The following is a 15,861-nucleotide window of genomic DNA, read 5'->3' as shown; positions in this document are numbered from 1 at the left end:
AGTGAGACAACCCCTTTCCGACCGCCCCACTTAAATTTACATCTGCAATTTAGCATTTAAAAATGGTGCCCGCTCATGAGCGAGTGCCATAACAGTTGGGTAATAATGTTGATCGCATACAATTAACTCCTCAGATGCAGTGGTCAAATGTGACAATGGCATCTGAGAGGTTAAAGACTGGGAGCACATGCTCCTGGACTTGTACCGGCTCCCCCCAGGCGAGGATCTCGGGAGTGGTACGAGGCTGCCGCACGTTACTTCCAAAAGACAGCCTGCCTGTGGCAGGGCTCCATAGGAAAGTAGTTCTGTATTACACCAACAGATTATCTGACCAATTTCAGTCCAATCAGACCAATAGTTGGTGTGTATAACAAAAGATCTGTATGTGTGTAAAAGGCCATCTGACCGATGATTGGTCAGATAATCTGTTGGTGTAATATAGCCCTTAGTGTACAGGTCCCGATGTTACAGCCAATGATTTGCTTCACAGTATGAGGACGAAGGGTGGCTATAGCGATCGCTCGTCTTCATACATAATCATTGTTTCTGGGCAGCAAATCCAAACACACTCCAGAAAGATATCAATGAAAAGTACAGATCGCTCTGCAAACACTGAGCCCTCACACAGGTATTTTATTTATTTTTTTTCTGTATTAAAACACTAGAAAAAGTATACATATGTGGTATCGTTGTAATCGTACCGACCTAGAGGATAAAAGTAACAGGTCAGTTTTACCTCCTAAGAAACAGTGTAAAAAAATAAATAAATATATATATATATATACATAAAACTGGCGGAATGGTGCTTTTTTTTTTTTTTTTTATTCCAGCCCATTTTGAAAAAAATTCCCACTTTGTACCACATTGTATGCAGCCGTAAAGGGTGCCATTAGAAAGTGCATCTTGTCGCACAAAAAACAAGCCCTCATACGACTGAGTCAAAAAAATAAAGAAGCTATGGCTTTGGGAAATCTGGGAATAAAAAATAAAAATAAATAAAATCCGGAAAATCACCCGGTCTTGAAAGGGTTAACCATTAAACACCATACCCAGGGTCACAGTGTCTGCAATAGATCTATCACAGAGCCCTCAAAACCCTTGGCTCTTCTAGGCTGCCTGCCATGACCATGTCTAAATAAGAAAAAAATAATCTCATCCTAATCTCATCCAGACCTTGTAGAAATACTGTTCCAATTAGGGCAGAAGGACTTCTCAATGACTCCAACGCATTTACTCTGGTAGGAATGTATAAACTTATAATAAAACCAAGAATCATAAGGATTACTCACAAAATTAGGTTTTCGCACAAATGTACCTTGATTTATTTTTTATTATTTTTAATGTGACACTGTAATGTACTTTTAAGTAGCTCGCCATGCATCTGTAGGATCCTGATTTTGATTTCCAGAAAATGTAATGCAGGCTGCAACGTAGGTTTGACTCTCAGAGGCCGCATTTAGGTCCCTATAAACCCAGTCTCGTTGAGTTTTTTTTCTTTTGGGTACAGTAGTTTCTGGTAGACACAGAATATTGCAGAACTTTATTAGCAAGCCAATTGAAATGCTATATGGGAATTAGACCGAGTACCACTGGGGCAGGGGCTGATGTGCTTATAAGAGCTTAGTGATAAAGTGTTACTTGGCTACAATAAGGTGCACCCTACATCTGTGAATTTCTACGCCTGTTATAGTAAACTTCATACAATCTGCTGAACCATCTGCTCTTAGTTAAAAGCTTCTGTCTGTTTACCAAATGTCCTTGTTAAACCTGTAGGCACCTTTTATTTATTGGATGTGAGGTTCGGCCGCACACAAAGTTGCCCAGTCATTCTGGCGAGTTAGCATTATATTGCAGACAATTATCCTATAGAAATCAATGGACAGTATTGATCACAACCAAAAATACAGTCAAAGAAAACTGAATAAACACATGGCTTCCAAAAGCATTGAGAAGTCATACTAAGGTTAGAAGTGATCAGGTCACTTGACCGAAGAAACTAATGGAGGAAACTATACGAATTTTTATTTTTATTTTTAAAGTTTTGCTCAGCACATGATGACCATTTAAAGGGGTATTTCAGCACAACACATTACAAAACCTATACTATCAGATTCCCTGCTGCTGTCATTCAGACGATGCCCAGGTCCCTGATGCACTTCACTTAGTGCTCCTGTCTCGACATAGCAGGAAATGGCTGGGAATGCCATTTAGCCAATCACTAGCTGCAGTGATGACCCGCCTCAGGCCGTGATTGGCTGAGCAGCACTCCCAGCCATTTCTTGATATGTCGAGACAGGAGCAAAAAGTGGACTTGGACACTGTCTGAATGGCAGCGTTGGGGGATCGGTGAGGTAAGTAGAGGTTTTTTTTTTTTTTTTCTTTTATACAAAATGTGCAACCCCTGGGATAGTGTTTTTTTATAGGCTGGAATACCCCTTCAGCCCTAAGGTTTGTAAATGATGATCATGGTACAAATTCACCTTGATCTTCTACAGAAGTTCTATATCTAGGATGCCCAATAAGGCATGGATGAAACAGTTAATACTTACTAGGACCTACTATTGGTTGTATCACATGATAAATCTTAAAGGGTGCTTGTCAGCAAAAAAAAAAAAAAAAAAACAGGCACAATGTCTAGTAGGAATAGCTCAGCATAAAATATTCCTACCTTTTATTTTTTGGGCAAGTGCTGAATTCCAGAGAAAACAAATTTTAATTTATATGCAATTAAGTTAAGGGGACCGAGGGCGGGCCTGAGCTACTCTGTTCACCCTTGCCCCATCATCTTCCTCTGCCAGCCCCTCCATCTCAATTGACAGGGTCCTACTTCTGCATTGTCCTCTCCCTAGGCCCTCAAATTTCATGCCTGTGCCATTCATCAGAGCTCTGGTGCATGCGCAGTACAACACCGTGTCCTTTCCTGATGATCTCTACAGCACGTGCAGCAATGTTCTAACAAATGGCACAGAAACAAGATTTTAGAGCTGGACAATATAAAGATGGAGAAGCCTGGCCTTGACCATCAAGAAGGAGAGGGTGGGACTGGCATAAGAAGGCAGCAGAGCTGGGCTTCACAGAATGGCTCAGTGCACTTTATAGATCATTTGTATATCAATAAAAATAAAAGTAGCACCAGATTGAAAAAATGAAAGGTATGATTATATTACGCTGGGCTAGCCTACCAGTCATTGTGCCAGGTTTAAAAGTTGTTCTCCTGCAGGCAGACTTCCTTTTATGTCTGTGGCCACATTTGCCACGATGTGTGGCTAGATCAAATGTACATTGGGTATAAGCATTTTGATGTATTCACATATACTGGAGAATTATGTCAATGTTGGTTGGGACAAAAATGACTCATTATTTGCAATGGTTGGCCAACGTAGTGTGTACAACACCACAACTGGTTGGCACATTCATCAAGGGACTACTACAGGAATATCTAGGTACATGCTGCCATGATCATCTCTATACACATCCCAATGCTTGCTTGCAGAAAGTTATTCTGGGACTGGTGAAGAACTCGACTACATTCAGATGTGATCTTTCTCTTTCAGATTGTTATGTACATAGGTCAAGCTTCTAAAGATCTTCTAAAGTGGCCTCGTCCTTCCTCTCCTCCAGTGGCAAAGCTGGAAACTAGAGTAGAAGCTGAATATGGCATGCCATCAACACACGCCATTGCTGCCACTGCAATCTCTTTCACGTATTTGCTGGCCGCCATGGAACGATACCAGGTTGGAGATGGTTTTATAGTTGTTTGACTATGGATTGATTTTTACATTGAAAGAAAAGAAATTCTTATCCGATGGATAATCCATAAAAAGTGAAGTTTCACTTTTTTATTGGGTCCAACGTTAAAACATCCGAATGAAGAGCAAAAATGGTAAGGTTTATGCGTGTTGGCTAGTTGCCTTAATTTTAACCTAATGTAAACAGAAGAGTCTCCTCTTAAAAACACATGATTAATACAACACATACATCTGCATAATTACACCATTAAAAGAAGCTCAGAGCTTCCTTAAATTAGGACTAGTGGAAGTATACAGGATAACGCATCAAAAGAGGAGAGAGACGCACTTTGTGAACTAGAACAGAATGCAGACCTGATGGTCAGGAATGCAGCTAAAGGAGGAATGTTGAATGATGTCAGTACATGCTGTATTTTTTTTCTTGAAGGTACTTAAAGAGGACCTGTCACCGCTCCTGACATGCCGGTGTTAATAGCTCCATGCATTCCCCATGTAATAACAATACTGGAGCATCTATTCTTATGGCTCTATGTTGTGCTGTTCCTTTATTAAGCTGAATTCACACGTCCGTGGAACATGGTCCGTAAGATACCGGACTGGCATCCTGCTTAGTGCAGGAGCACACTCCGTCATTGGTTGCTATGATCTATACGAGTGTATTACTGTACAGCGGTGGCGGCACGAAGCGCACTAAGCAGGATGCCAGTCCGGTATCTCATGGACCGTGTACCATGGACGTGTGAATTCAGCATTATTTCTACTAGAAGTTATGAATGACTTGCTAGCAGTCTGCAGTAAGGGTACAGCGGGGAGGTAACCAGTGCTATCCAATCAGTGCTGCCATTTTCAGGGACCCCCCCCAACTGGTTACCTCCCCCCGTACCCTTACTGCAGACTGCTAGCAATTCATTCATATCTTCTAGTAGAATTAATAAAGGAATGGCACAAAACATAGAGCCATAGGGGAATGCATGGAGCTATTAAAGTAGGCATGTCAGGAGGGGTGAAAGGTCCTCTTTAAGAGTGTGTTATAGGGAGGTGTGGATTTGGGAGTACTGGATCAGAAAATGGCTGATAATTATGTGTATATCAAGGATCTGGTTACACCCATCTTCCACTTGCTCCCCAAGGACCATAAGGACGTTTGTCCTCCACCTTTAAGAAAAATAGTGGCAGGATTTGGGAGTCTTGGGGAGCATTTTGGGATCTTGGGTGGACCATCTCCTGCAGCCATTGGTACAAAAGAACCCTAGGTACATCAGGAATGCAAAGCATGTTTTAGCTCTTATGGATGATTTTGAGTAGCAGTAGGGTTATAAATGGGCCACATGTAATGCTCTAGCCCTATACTTCTCCATTCCCCACCATACAGGGTTGCAATGTTTGAAATGTCATCTGGATATGTACAGTGTTTAAGGCCTCCTTTGAAGGAATTTATCTATACAGCAGTAGAATTCCTCTTAACTTAAATTTTTTTTCTCATTTATTTGTTTTTTATTGGCAAACGAGGGAGGGCATCGATGGGTGCGAAACGTCCTCCTCTTTTGCAAATTACATAGCCAATTGGGAGGAATAGTACCTTATGAAATACCTCAATTTGTATCTTCCATCTATTAAATGGTACGAAAGATTCATAGATGATCTGTTGTTGGTTTGGGATTCTATGGTTCCAGGGTTCACGCATTTTGTGCAACATCTGAACATAAATAGGATAAATATGCAGTTCACACATCATATACCATGTGAAAGCCTCACGTTTTTAGGCATAAAACTTTCCAACAATAAGAATAAAGGCCCCTTTACACTGCATAATGTAGCAGACGATTTGAATTCTGGAATGCAGAAAGGCTCCTATGTTAGGCACACTGTTGTCCCCAAATGTATTTTCTGACGCAAAACAGTCATATAATCCCCGAGACGTCAAATATTTATTCTAAGTATGGTCATAAGAGATGTAACTCCTGCTTGTTTGTTATAGTTAATAAAACATTTACATCAGTAATCACAGGTAAGGAATATAAAATCAGGAGCTACATCCATCTAGAGAGTGGTGATGGTGATCGGACTGTCAGGTATGCTTTCTGTTCTAGGTCACAAAGTGCCTCTCTCTCTCTCTCTCTCTCCTCTTTTAACACGTTAGGGCTCATGCACACGAACGTATTTTTCTTCCGTTTTTTTTTTTCGGAACCATTAATTTCAATGGGTCTGTAAAAAAAAATTGGAAACTACTCCATGTGCATTCGGTGTTGTCCGTTCAGAAAAAAAAAAAAACAGAACATGTCCTATTCTATATACAGGCTTTGTAACAATGGATCCGCTAAAAAAACATGATGCAACACGGACGACACACTGATGTTATTCGTTATTTTTCTGATCCTGTTTTGTGGACAGCAAAATCCATACGGTCGAGTGTGTGATCAATTATCCTGTATACCTCTACTATTCCCAATTAAAGGAAATTCTGAGCTTCTTTTAGTTGTGTAATTATGCAGACGTATGTGTTAAACTAATCATGTGTTGATCATGTGTTTTTTATGTTTAGATTATGATATGATTAAAGCAACTTGTCGAAACGTGTAAACCTTACCATTTTTGCTCTGCATCCGGATGCTTTAATGCTGGACCCAATAAAAGTTTTGTTTTTTTTAACCGGACACTGCGCTCTGATGGCATTGCTATATCTATAAATCAATCTCAATCCAGGAGCTCTGTGGACACCAGTATTGGCTTCTCAATGGTGAACTAACTGTGTGTCATGTATTCGTTAACCGTCTATAGTGGTCAATGAGATCCAGATTATAGGCAGATACACTTAGATGCAACCATTCATAGGAAATAATATCTGCGAGATGAGATATGCAATAAAAATCCCATCAGTGGGGGAGAGAGGTCACTACAGGGACTACCACCCCCAAAGAGTGGCTGCGTAGATAATGTAGCGGTTTCCATACCTCCAACTGACTTTAATGGATGATCACTGTTGTATCGGCTGGCAATGGGTCACTAAGCAAACCTGGAGTCCCAGTGGTAAAATTTTAAAAATCTTTATGTATAAGCAAAGTGAGAACATAGGATGAGGGTCTAAGCCCAAGATGCAATAGAATAATACAAAAATATGACTATGACAAGGCAACATAACCACACAAGAACATTTCTCCCATAGAAATACTAGAAACATAGTCGTATAAAAAGTAGCAAAGGGGACCCATAGAGGGATAAGGAGAGCATTGAAACCAGAGTGAGTGTTTACACCAACAGATTATCTGACCAATTTCAGTCCAATTAGACCAATAGTTGGAACAAAAGATCTCTGTGTGTGTAAATGGCCATCTGACCAATGACTGGTCAGATAATCTGTTGGTGTAAATTCATGTGTAATCAGGTTTAGTGTATAGTTCTTCTATGTTGTTTTTTTTAAATCTGGTTTATGGCCTCTCAATTCTATAATTTAGAGAATAGATTCTATAATATAAATGTAGATAAAGCAGTTATTGATTTGTTTATTGTGATGCCGACTGCGCTCATGCCGGCTGTTTGACCTTCAGTGTAGCTGACATACATTAAAGGGGTATTCCCATCACAGACAATGGTCTGTCTGACCATTGTCTGTCTGACCATTGTCCCTGAGTGGGACCAGCACTTACGCTGAGAATGGAGCAGGGAGAGTGGTGGCTGGAGGACCCCGGGTTTCCCGGGTCCGGCCACCGCCATGCGCTTTCCCCATACAAGTGAATAGGGGCCAACGGAAAAGGGTGAGCCAGGTCGGCTATTTTCGGCAGCCCCATAGAAATGAACATGCCCTGGATGTATAGTAAAAAGATCTGCAAAATAGCTCCAGAAGTGGAAGAGTAGCGCTATGGACACACTGTAATAGTGAACAATGTAGTGTAAGTATGTACTATAGCAGAGACTTATGCTATGACAGAGTCCCAACTATAGCAGTAACCAATATGAAAATACCGTGAATGTTGAGAATAAATGAGTCATGGTCATAGGAAGGGATGGAGGGAGGAGGAGTGTAGAGGGTTAAGTGAGTATGGATGAAATTACACTGCTCGCCTCTGCAATGTCGACTGCGAGCAAGTAAGCAGTGGAGAGACAGCAGCGCTCATGTAAGCACTGCATTCTCCCCAAACAGCTGATCGGTGGGGGGGGCCAGTGATTGGACCTCCGCCGATCTGATATTGATGACCTATGCTAAGGATACATCGTCAATATTGGAAACCGGACAACCCCTTTAACATAGCATAGGTACGGTTTTAATAGTCTATTCACGATTTGTTAGATCATAAAACCCCATTAATTTCTATGGGACTGAGTGACACAGGGCAAGAGTTAATGTTGATCTAGTTGAATAAAGTAAAAAACTGTTTATCTGAATGGTTTGGTCTATTTTTCAGCCACACCTACCTAGGAAGTAACCCACGCATTTCAGCTGTGTCACTAGAAGCCGCAATCATAGAAAACACCTTTAACCTACCTAACAGGGTTTAGCCACAGCCCATGATTACATTTCCAGTTATCTTACAATGTTTGCTGTATCTTCTATAACTCTAAGAAATATAAATATATGTTTTAAATGTGAACTGTTTCCAGAAAGCAAAAAATATAAAACATGGTGCAAAGATTTCCAGTGAACAAAATTACAATGATCACGTTTTTGCATCCATTTTTTTTTTTTTTTTAGGTGATTGATAATTTATCAAAATTTCCATCTAAATCTCCAAATTTAACATTTACAAAGAAAAAATGGTGCACTACAATGGAAAATGCAATTGACAATATATGGCTAAACCCACACACTGATATTAAAATAAGACTTAAGCCAATATATTTTTATATCAGGAACATACCGGAGCCCATGCACCCTGTCAAAATATCTCAAAGTGGCACGGGACCTAACGCTAACCTACTTGTGCTGTATGGGCAATTACAGAGGGATAAGGTCCGACACACAGCAAACACCTCCCAGTTACCTCCAGTGTGAAATCACACATACAATGGGAAGATACTGTGAGTCCCACCTATCACTTGGTCCCGTGCCACTTTGAGATACCTTGACGGGGTGTGCGGGCTCCGGTATGTTCTTGATATAAAAATATATTGGCTAAAGTCTCATTTTAATATCAGTGTGAGGGTTTAGCCATATATTGTCAATTGCATTTTCCATTGTAGTGCACCATTTTTTCTTTGTAAATGTTTGCTTTATATAGCCCATTACATCCACACATTTGGCTCGCCTGTGTAGGATGTTTTTGTTGTACATATGGTCCGCTGCCGGCATCCTCCATTGTATGCATTATTGCTGTTAGCAATGGATCACATGTGCAGGATTTGCTCCCCCTATTATGTATGCACAACAGCATATGGGGTTTTGAGCATCTTTCTGCCTTTTTATGGCCATTTTATTTTATTTAGTTTTTAATTTCCAAATTGCACCGTGTATGGCAGGCTTATCAGAGACTGTGCTGGAAAATAAGATGGCAAATGTGATAAATTGGGAGATCTTTTTAAAAGTTGTCTTTTATTCTGCAGTTTCCGTTTGCATTTGGATTTGTGGCCGCCCTTTTCCTCTCCACCCTGGTGTCCCTCAGCCGCCTGTATACAGGGATGCACACAGTGCTGGTGAGTTGTTAAGACCCTGCTAGTTATGGGCTCCATTCATACAGGTGGCTGGTCCTGTTCCATAGGCTTAGAAACTATTTTTGTGTCTTTTAGTATGACATGGTGCCAACTAACACCTAGTAGCATGAAACACTTGAGCATAGCTAGGTATGTACCCCAATGACTACTGGACAAATGCCAACTACCTTCCAATATGGGAATACACGTATGTTCACACTTCAGTTATTTGGTCAGTTATTTCCATGAGTTATTGTGAGCCAAAACCAGTAGTGAAGCCTACACAGAGATAAGGTATAATGGAAAGATATGTACCTGTTGTGCATTTTTGACCCACACCTGGTTTTGGCTCTTAATAACTGATCACATAATTGAAGTGTGAACTCAGCCTAAAATAGAATTTCCAAATTTGCACCATCCAAATCTCACAAAACTCAAAATGATCATCCAAAACCCTAGATTTCCCCGTCCTGCTATACATATCCTGTAAAGGCTGTCTTATCCGTCGGGCATGGTAGTTTTATTGGTACAATTACGACTAATAAAAATTAGCATAATCATAGACTACACAGACGACATTTACTAAAGCAGGAAATAAGCAGCTTTAGGCTGCACACTCATTTACCAGCTTGTAAATGATTTATTTGTGGGTTTATTAGTCCAGAACGGTTTCCACAAAGACTGATGCTTTCAGTTTTGACAATGCCGTGAACATGGATGAACCTCAAGTCCACATTCAGTCACACTTGTCCTCAGGATTAGGATGGTGGTAGAGCTATCAACATTTAGCCAATTCCAGCTCTGTTTAGCTAAACTTGTTATATGTTCCTACAACCAGGAGATGCCAGATCTATAAATAATGTCAGATGGCATAAAGTTGGTCATAGACATAAGATAGCTGCCAGCCAACAGCCACCTCCCCAGAGAACATGCAGTCTCATATCTGCCAGGCATTCATTGACAAGTTATTGAAGTAGCCCCAACAATTGTCAAATAAGCAGTGTGTTTAAATATTTCAACACGACTCTGCCATTCCTTGCCGGTAGCTGTGTTAAATGGGATTGACCTATTAAAGTCAGTCAGGTCATAGCCATCTTTAAGATGCGTGCAACTATCAGTCTATATTCTTGACCCTGTTGCCTCTTTTCTAAATGCTGATGGGGTAATTTAAAGAATAGTCCTCCTCAATATCGCCATACTTTTTAAAGTGTCCCTTGTCCATTGCCATCCAAAGCCCTGGGCAAGAGAAGCACATAATGAGTGTACCATGGATATTTCAGTGGAAATGATTACTCAGAGAAGAACAATGGCATTCATTGGCCCTGTCCCAGTAGGGGTGCTGGGTAATATAGTAAAATCTAGTGATTTGCTGCCTTTTCCAGCAGGGAGCGGATTAAACTTCAGAGACACATACATTACCCTAGTTCATGTGGCCACCAGGCAATTGGAAATTGTCAATAAGTCTTGAAAGCAATGCCGGAGGAGTCATATAAAGGATTTTTAAGAGGGAATCATGTGAAGGTCTCGTGAGATCGTTTCCATGAAATCCGAGCTTTGAAATTCAGATGGGAATGCTTTGTGGAATTACAGTATTGTTATAATGTCAGCTACTAGACTGCATGTCAAAGGACAAGCCCGATGAGAGTTGTGAGGAGCTCACAGTGTGTCTAGATGTTTTATCATTCCTACACACTCGCCGCAGAATGTAAACCCCCTCCCTAGGTCTATAATAAAATGTAGCATCAAAAAACAATATTTATCAAGAACAAAAAGATTTTCCCATCTCCAGCCTCCCATAATATCACTATACATAACTGGTACAGATTTTTATGAATCTTAAAGGGGTTCCCCTGATAAATCTATTTATTTTAAATGGGCCATAACAAGATCAGAAATAAACTGTACTTGCCCTCACCAATCCCCTGTTGCTGCTGGTCCAGTTCCTGCTGTTCTTCTCTGCCTAGCCCTGGCTTGACCCACCAGAAGTGACAGGAAAGGCCCTGTAGGAGGTGCTCACTGCTACAGCCAGTGATTGGATTAGCAGGCTTTTCCTAGCATGTCGAGCTTGGATTAGGAAGTGAAGAGCATTGGCATGGCCGCATGTACAAATCTGTAAGAAAAAAACCCTCTTGTGCCTCTGTACAATTGGAGACATAAAGAGGCACAGTATGGGCCCATAAAGTCCTCTCTACATCAGCTACTATGGTGTGGCCAGTCTACAGAGAATGGGCATATTTATACAACCTAGTATGTGCTATGTAAAACCCATATCAAGATAAAACCCGATACCTGCATTCTTCTTAATGAACCTAGGCTTGAGGTACATGAGTCTTATCGTTCCTCTTTTTGTTTGCAGGATGTGATTTGTGGCGCTCTGATCGCACTGTTATTTCTAGCAGTGACGTTTCCGTTGTGGGACTCAGTGGATCATCTGATTCTGACCAGCCCAATATGTCCTGTATTTTCTCTCGTTTTTGGTTTTCTTCTGAGCTACAACTACCCAAAGTTGGACCACTACAGCACTACTCGAGCAGACACCACCGTTATACTGGGCGTGGGAGCCGGGACCTGTGTGGGTACATGGATCCTCAATTTGATAGGACTGACGTATGTGCCTTCTGGACCATTCCCGCTTGGCATCCCCCAAATAACATATCCTATGCTGCTTAAGCAACTACTGAGGTTTGTTCTTGGTGTTGCCCTTCTGGTAATAACACGGTACTTTGCGAAGACACTTTCTCTCAAAGCTCTGGGCTCACGGTACAAAGTCTCAACTCAAGATGTACTGGTTAGGCAAAGGCTGGAGATTGAGGTACCCTATAAATTTGTGACTTATACATCAATGGGTGTAGTTGCCAATTCAACTGTCCCTTGGATATATTATTTGTTGAATTTATAAGAGCAGAAGTGGGAGATCAATTTGGAAGATGAATCGGTCCAGTGTCCAATCCCGTTCCTACTATTGGTTGTGCTACAGAACCATAAATTTGGAGGACTGTACTCAACATGGACAATAGGCCAGTGTATGACTCCTTGATTATTTCCACTCATCTGCTGAGCTCCCAACCACAGCAAGATGCTCCATTACTATTTATATGAGATGGCATAATGGACACTTCTAAACTTCACAATTATTTTTGGACATAAGACTGAACTATAATATGATGCTAAAAAAATGACTTTGGAAAAAGCGACCGTTTACAGTATTTCTACTGCACTGATTTTGTATTCCTTGTCTGTCTGATGCCGTATAATTTACAGATGATAATGTAATGAGCGGCTTATGAAGCAGCAGTATATTTATGTCTCTGCCTATTATTCTGAATGCACCCAAAGCAGCTTCTAAACCTAGAGCTTACAGGGATCAAGCTATTGGGGTGACTGCACACATGACCCAGTTGGCGAGTTGTACGTCTCCGCCATACCTGCTCTAATAAAGGTATTACTGGATTTCTTAAAGATGTTGTACATGAATATTAAATGGGAGTGTTCAAGCTTTGTAATATACCATGATATTATTATTTTCTGCAGCCATGTGCAAGACTCTGCATGTTACGTTACCTACTGATTTCTAAAAAGGTCTGTTCCAAGAGCCATACTGCAGAACACTTACCTGTTCCTGTGAGTTCATGCCAAGAGCCAACTCAGCCCACAATATGTATACACAGACTAGAGACTAAGGCCTTTGGTTAAGGGACTTTTACATAGAGATTTTTTTTTTTTTTTTATGAAATGAGCACTGATCACACAATACAGCAATATAATCAGCACTCATTTAACTCCATAAACACGGAGGACTTCTCACCACTGCATGTGCCCAAACGGCCGTTACCCCCTTGCTGATGGAGTTTTTTTTTTTTTACTCCCTGCCTCACACAGCTGTATAAGGATTTTTATTTTTTTTTTTTTTTTTAACGAGGCAAGTGTTACTTTCTAATGGAACCATTTAGTAGTGCATAGGATGTAGGTAGAATAGTGGAAAAAATAATTCAATTCCGCCACAGCTTTGTTTTTGCGATGTTCACTATGCAGTAAAAGTGACTTGTGAGCTTCATTCTCTGGTTCATTAAGATTACGGCGATACCACATAGTTTTTCTTGTGTTCGAACAGTGATTTTTTTTTTTTTTTTAATCTTTTAAAATTTTATCTTCATAGCAATTAGAGTTGAGTGAACCTGCAGGTTTGGGTTTTAAGTGAACTACATTATGGATTCCGTTGAATCCATAATGTAATTCAATGTCGGCATGCCAAACGGAACCCTCGGGGCTGGCCATACACTTGTAGTGTGCAGCATGCCGGCTTTAAATTATGTGACGGATTCCGTGAATCCTTTACGTAAATCGGTTAAACGCCGATCTCAAATCTGTTAAAAGGCAGGCTCGCTCAACTCTAATAGCCATATGCTGACCCCTACTGAGCTGTGTGAGGGCTCAATTTTTGAGAGACAACCTGTATCGATACCATTTTGGGATGTGTATGACATTTTTGATCATGTTTGAAAACAAATACCGGTAAGCACAAGACTGCGGAATTCAAATACAGACAGAAATTATATGCCCATGTGAATAGCTGTATTCATGAACAGCGGATTAAAAATCCAGGCCATGTACAAATTGCAAATATGCTCATGTGAAAGAGGTCTTTAGGAAGGTGAAGTGAAGGAAAAAACTGCCATATTGATTTTTGATACGCCATTCACTGTATGGAACTTTTTTAAAAATATTAATAGTACGGGTGTTGTCGATGTCGTGAAGGGGTTGATCACTAGGATATGCCATCAATGTCAGGTGAGGATCCCACACCTATCTATGTCTAGAAAAAGTCACCCCCTCCGAAGTGAAAGAGACTGCACACACTGTCTATTCACCACTGTGGGAGTCTCTTTCACTTCAGAGCCAGGACACAGACAGTGTCCAAACAATGGTCGTGTGTGTGTGTGTGTGTGCGTGCGTGCGTGCGGCATTATATTGGTTCTATTAAGTGTAAATTTTAAAGGAAGGGGGGGGGTTGAATGCTTTTGGCTATTTCTGCTAAAGTAGTTCACCTGGTATGCCTTAGACGTTCATAGGTGATGCAAATTGAGCAGGTCACGTGCCACCTCCTCCCTAAAAGGATGTTGACATAAGCACACCAGGTAAATGAAGAGCTGGCCAGGGAGCAATACAAACCGGAGCCCAGCAATGGGGACCAGGTATGTATGATCACCACTGAGGGTCTGTTATTGTCTCTGATAACCCCTTTAAAGGAAATTTGTCAGGTCTGGGAAAAAAAAAACCTCTTTCCATGTGCATTCTAATGCTATGTGTCTGCAAAAGACAACGTTGGGCAGCAAATCCTGTAAAAATAAAATATATGTGCCGGTGTGCATCGCCATGGCTAAAAAGTAAAAGCTAACACAATGCAACAGCACTCTGCCACCAGAATATATGAACTAATGCTATAGTCACTATATAATTATTTTAATAACTTATATAGCGCTGACATATTCTGCAGCGCTTTAGACATAATCACTTGCTGTCTTCAACAGGGCTCTAGAAGTTCCCTATCAGTATATCTTTGAAGTGTGGGAGGAAACCCGTGTAAACACGGGGAGAACATACAAAGTTTTAGTCAGATCCAAATCTAGGACCCCAGCTCAGCCAGGCCCACAGCAAATATATTTTGATCAAAATCATCTGTGCCCATCCACGACGACACAGTGACCTCTTTTGGATGGTAACCGAATCTATATGATTAGTCAGTGGCTAGAGGAAGCGAGAATTATTGTGAAACGGCCGTAGCCCCTGCCTGTTACCCTGAATATTTTTAAGAATAAAAGGACTGATTTTACAACACAGCATTGGTGAGTGCCGCCCTATTCATTTTCTCTCTTTTATGGAGATTGTTGCTTCTATGGGGGCTCGAGCACCGCTATATTGCTTTTTTGATGACATGGACGTGCGACGGATGTCTTTGAGGTGTGAAGTTGTTAGCTGAGCAGCTGTGCCGCCAGTTTCTGTGCTAATGCATATGATACCCCAGGCTGTGCACCCACAGACCAGCAGTGAAATGTACCGAGAGGACTCCAAAAGCAGTCCAATCAATACAACTTACTGCCGGTTTGTGGGCGCACAGTGCTGGAATGTGAGTATGAAGATACACAGTACATAATCAGATTCCCTGTCATTTACACCACTTACTGTAGAGTTGCGGTGTTTTGGAGTTGAAAGATTCTCTAAATCACTGTGCAATTTTTGCAGGTAAAGCTGCAGCTTAGTTTAAAAAAAAAAAGTACATTCCCATATCACATATTTGTTGCAGAAATATCTCTAACTGTACTAATCATCAGAATAGGGGTTGCAGAAATGCTTGCAAATGCCACAGAAACAGCCCCAATCGGATTTTTATTTGCAGAAATTTCTGCAACAATTCTGCCATGTGAATTTTCTCTAACACTGTTTTGCAGTAAAACCACATTTTGTTAGTCCTCATCATGTGTGTCCGTACCTA

General features: G+C 40.9%; 1 protein-coding gene across 2 annotated transcripts in view; it reads left to right on the top strand.

Moving 5' to 3' along the window:
* The window catches only part of SGPP2 (sphingosine-1-phosphate phosphatase 2), a 56,416-nt gene extending 43,564 nt beyond the window's left edge, over positions 1 to 12,852 (top strand). For both annotated transcript variants that reach the window (XM_044291896.1, XM_044291897.1), the window contains exons 3-5: positions 3,555 to 3,734; positions 9,285 to 9,374; positions 11,728 to 12,852. In XM_044291896.1, the coding sequence (XP_044147831.1) occupies positions 3,555 to 3,734; positions 9,285 to 9,374; positions 11,728 to 12,270 (813 nt within the window). In that variant the 3' untranslated portion in view covers positions 12,271 to 12,852. The remainder of the gene's footprint in view (positions 1 to 3,554; positions 3,735 to 9,284; positions 9,375 to 11,727) is intronic.
* Positions 12,853 to 15,861: the final 3,009 nt, after the last annotated feature.

This window comes from Bufo gargarizans, chromosome 4, assembly GCF_014858855.1.
Source record: "Bufo gargarizans isolate SCDJY-AF-19 chromosome 4, ASM1485885v1, whole genome shotgun sequence".
Lineage (NCBI taxonomy): Eukaryota > Metazoa > Chordata > Amphibia > Anura > Bufonidae > Bufo > Bufo gargarizans.
The sequence above is the reverse complement of the archived record's forward strand: the minus strand, read 5'-3'. Positions and strand labels throughout refer to the sequence as shown.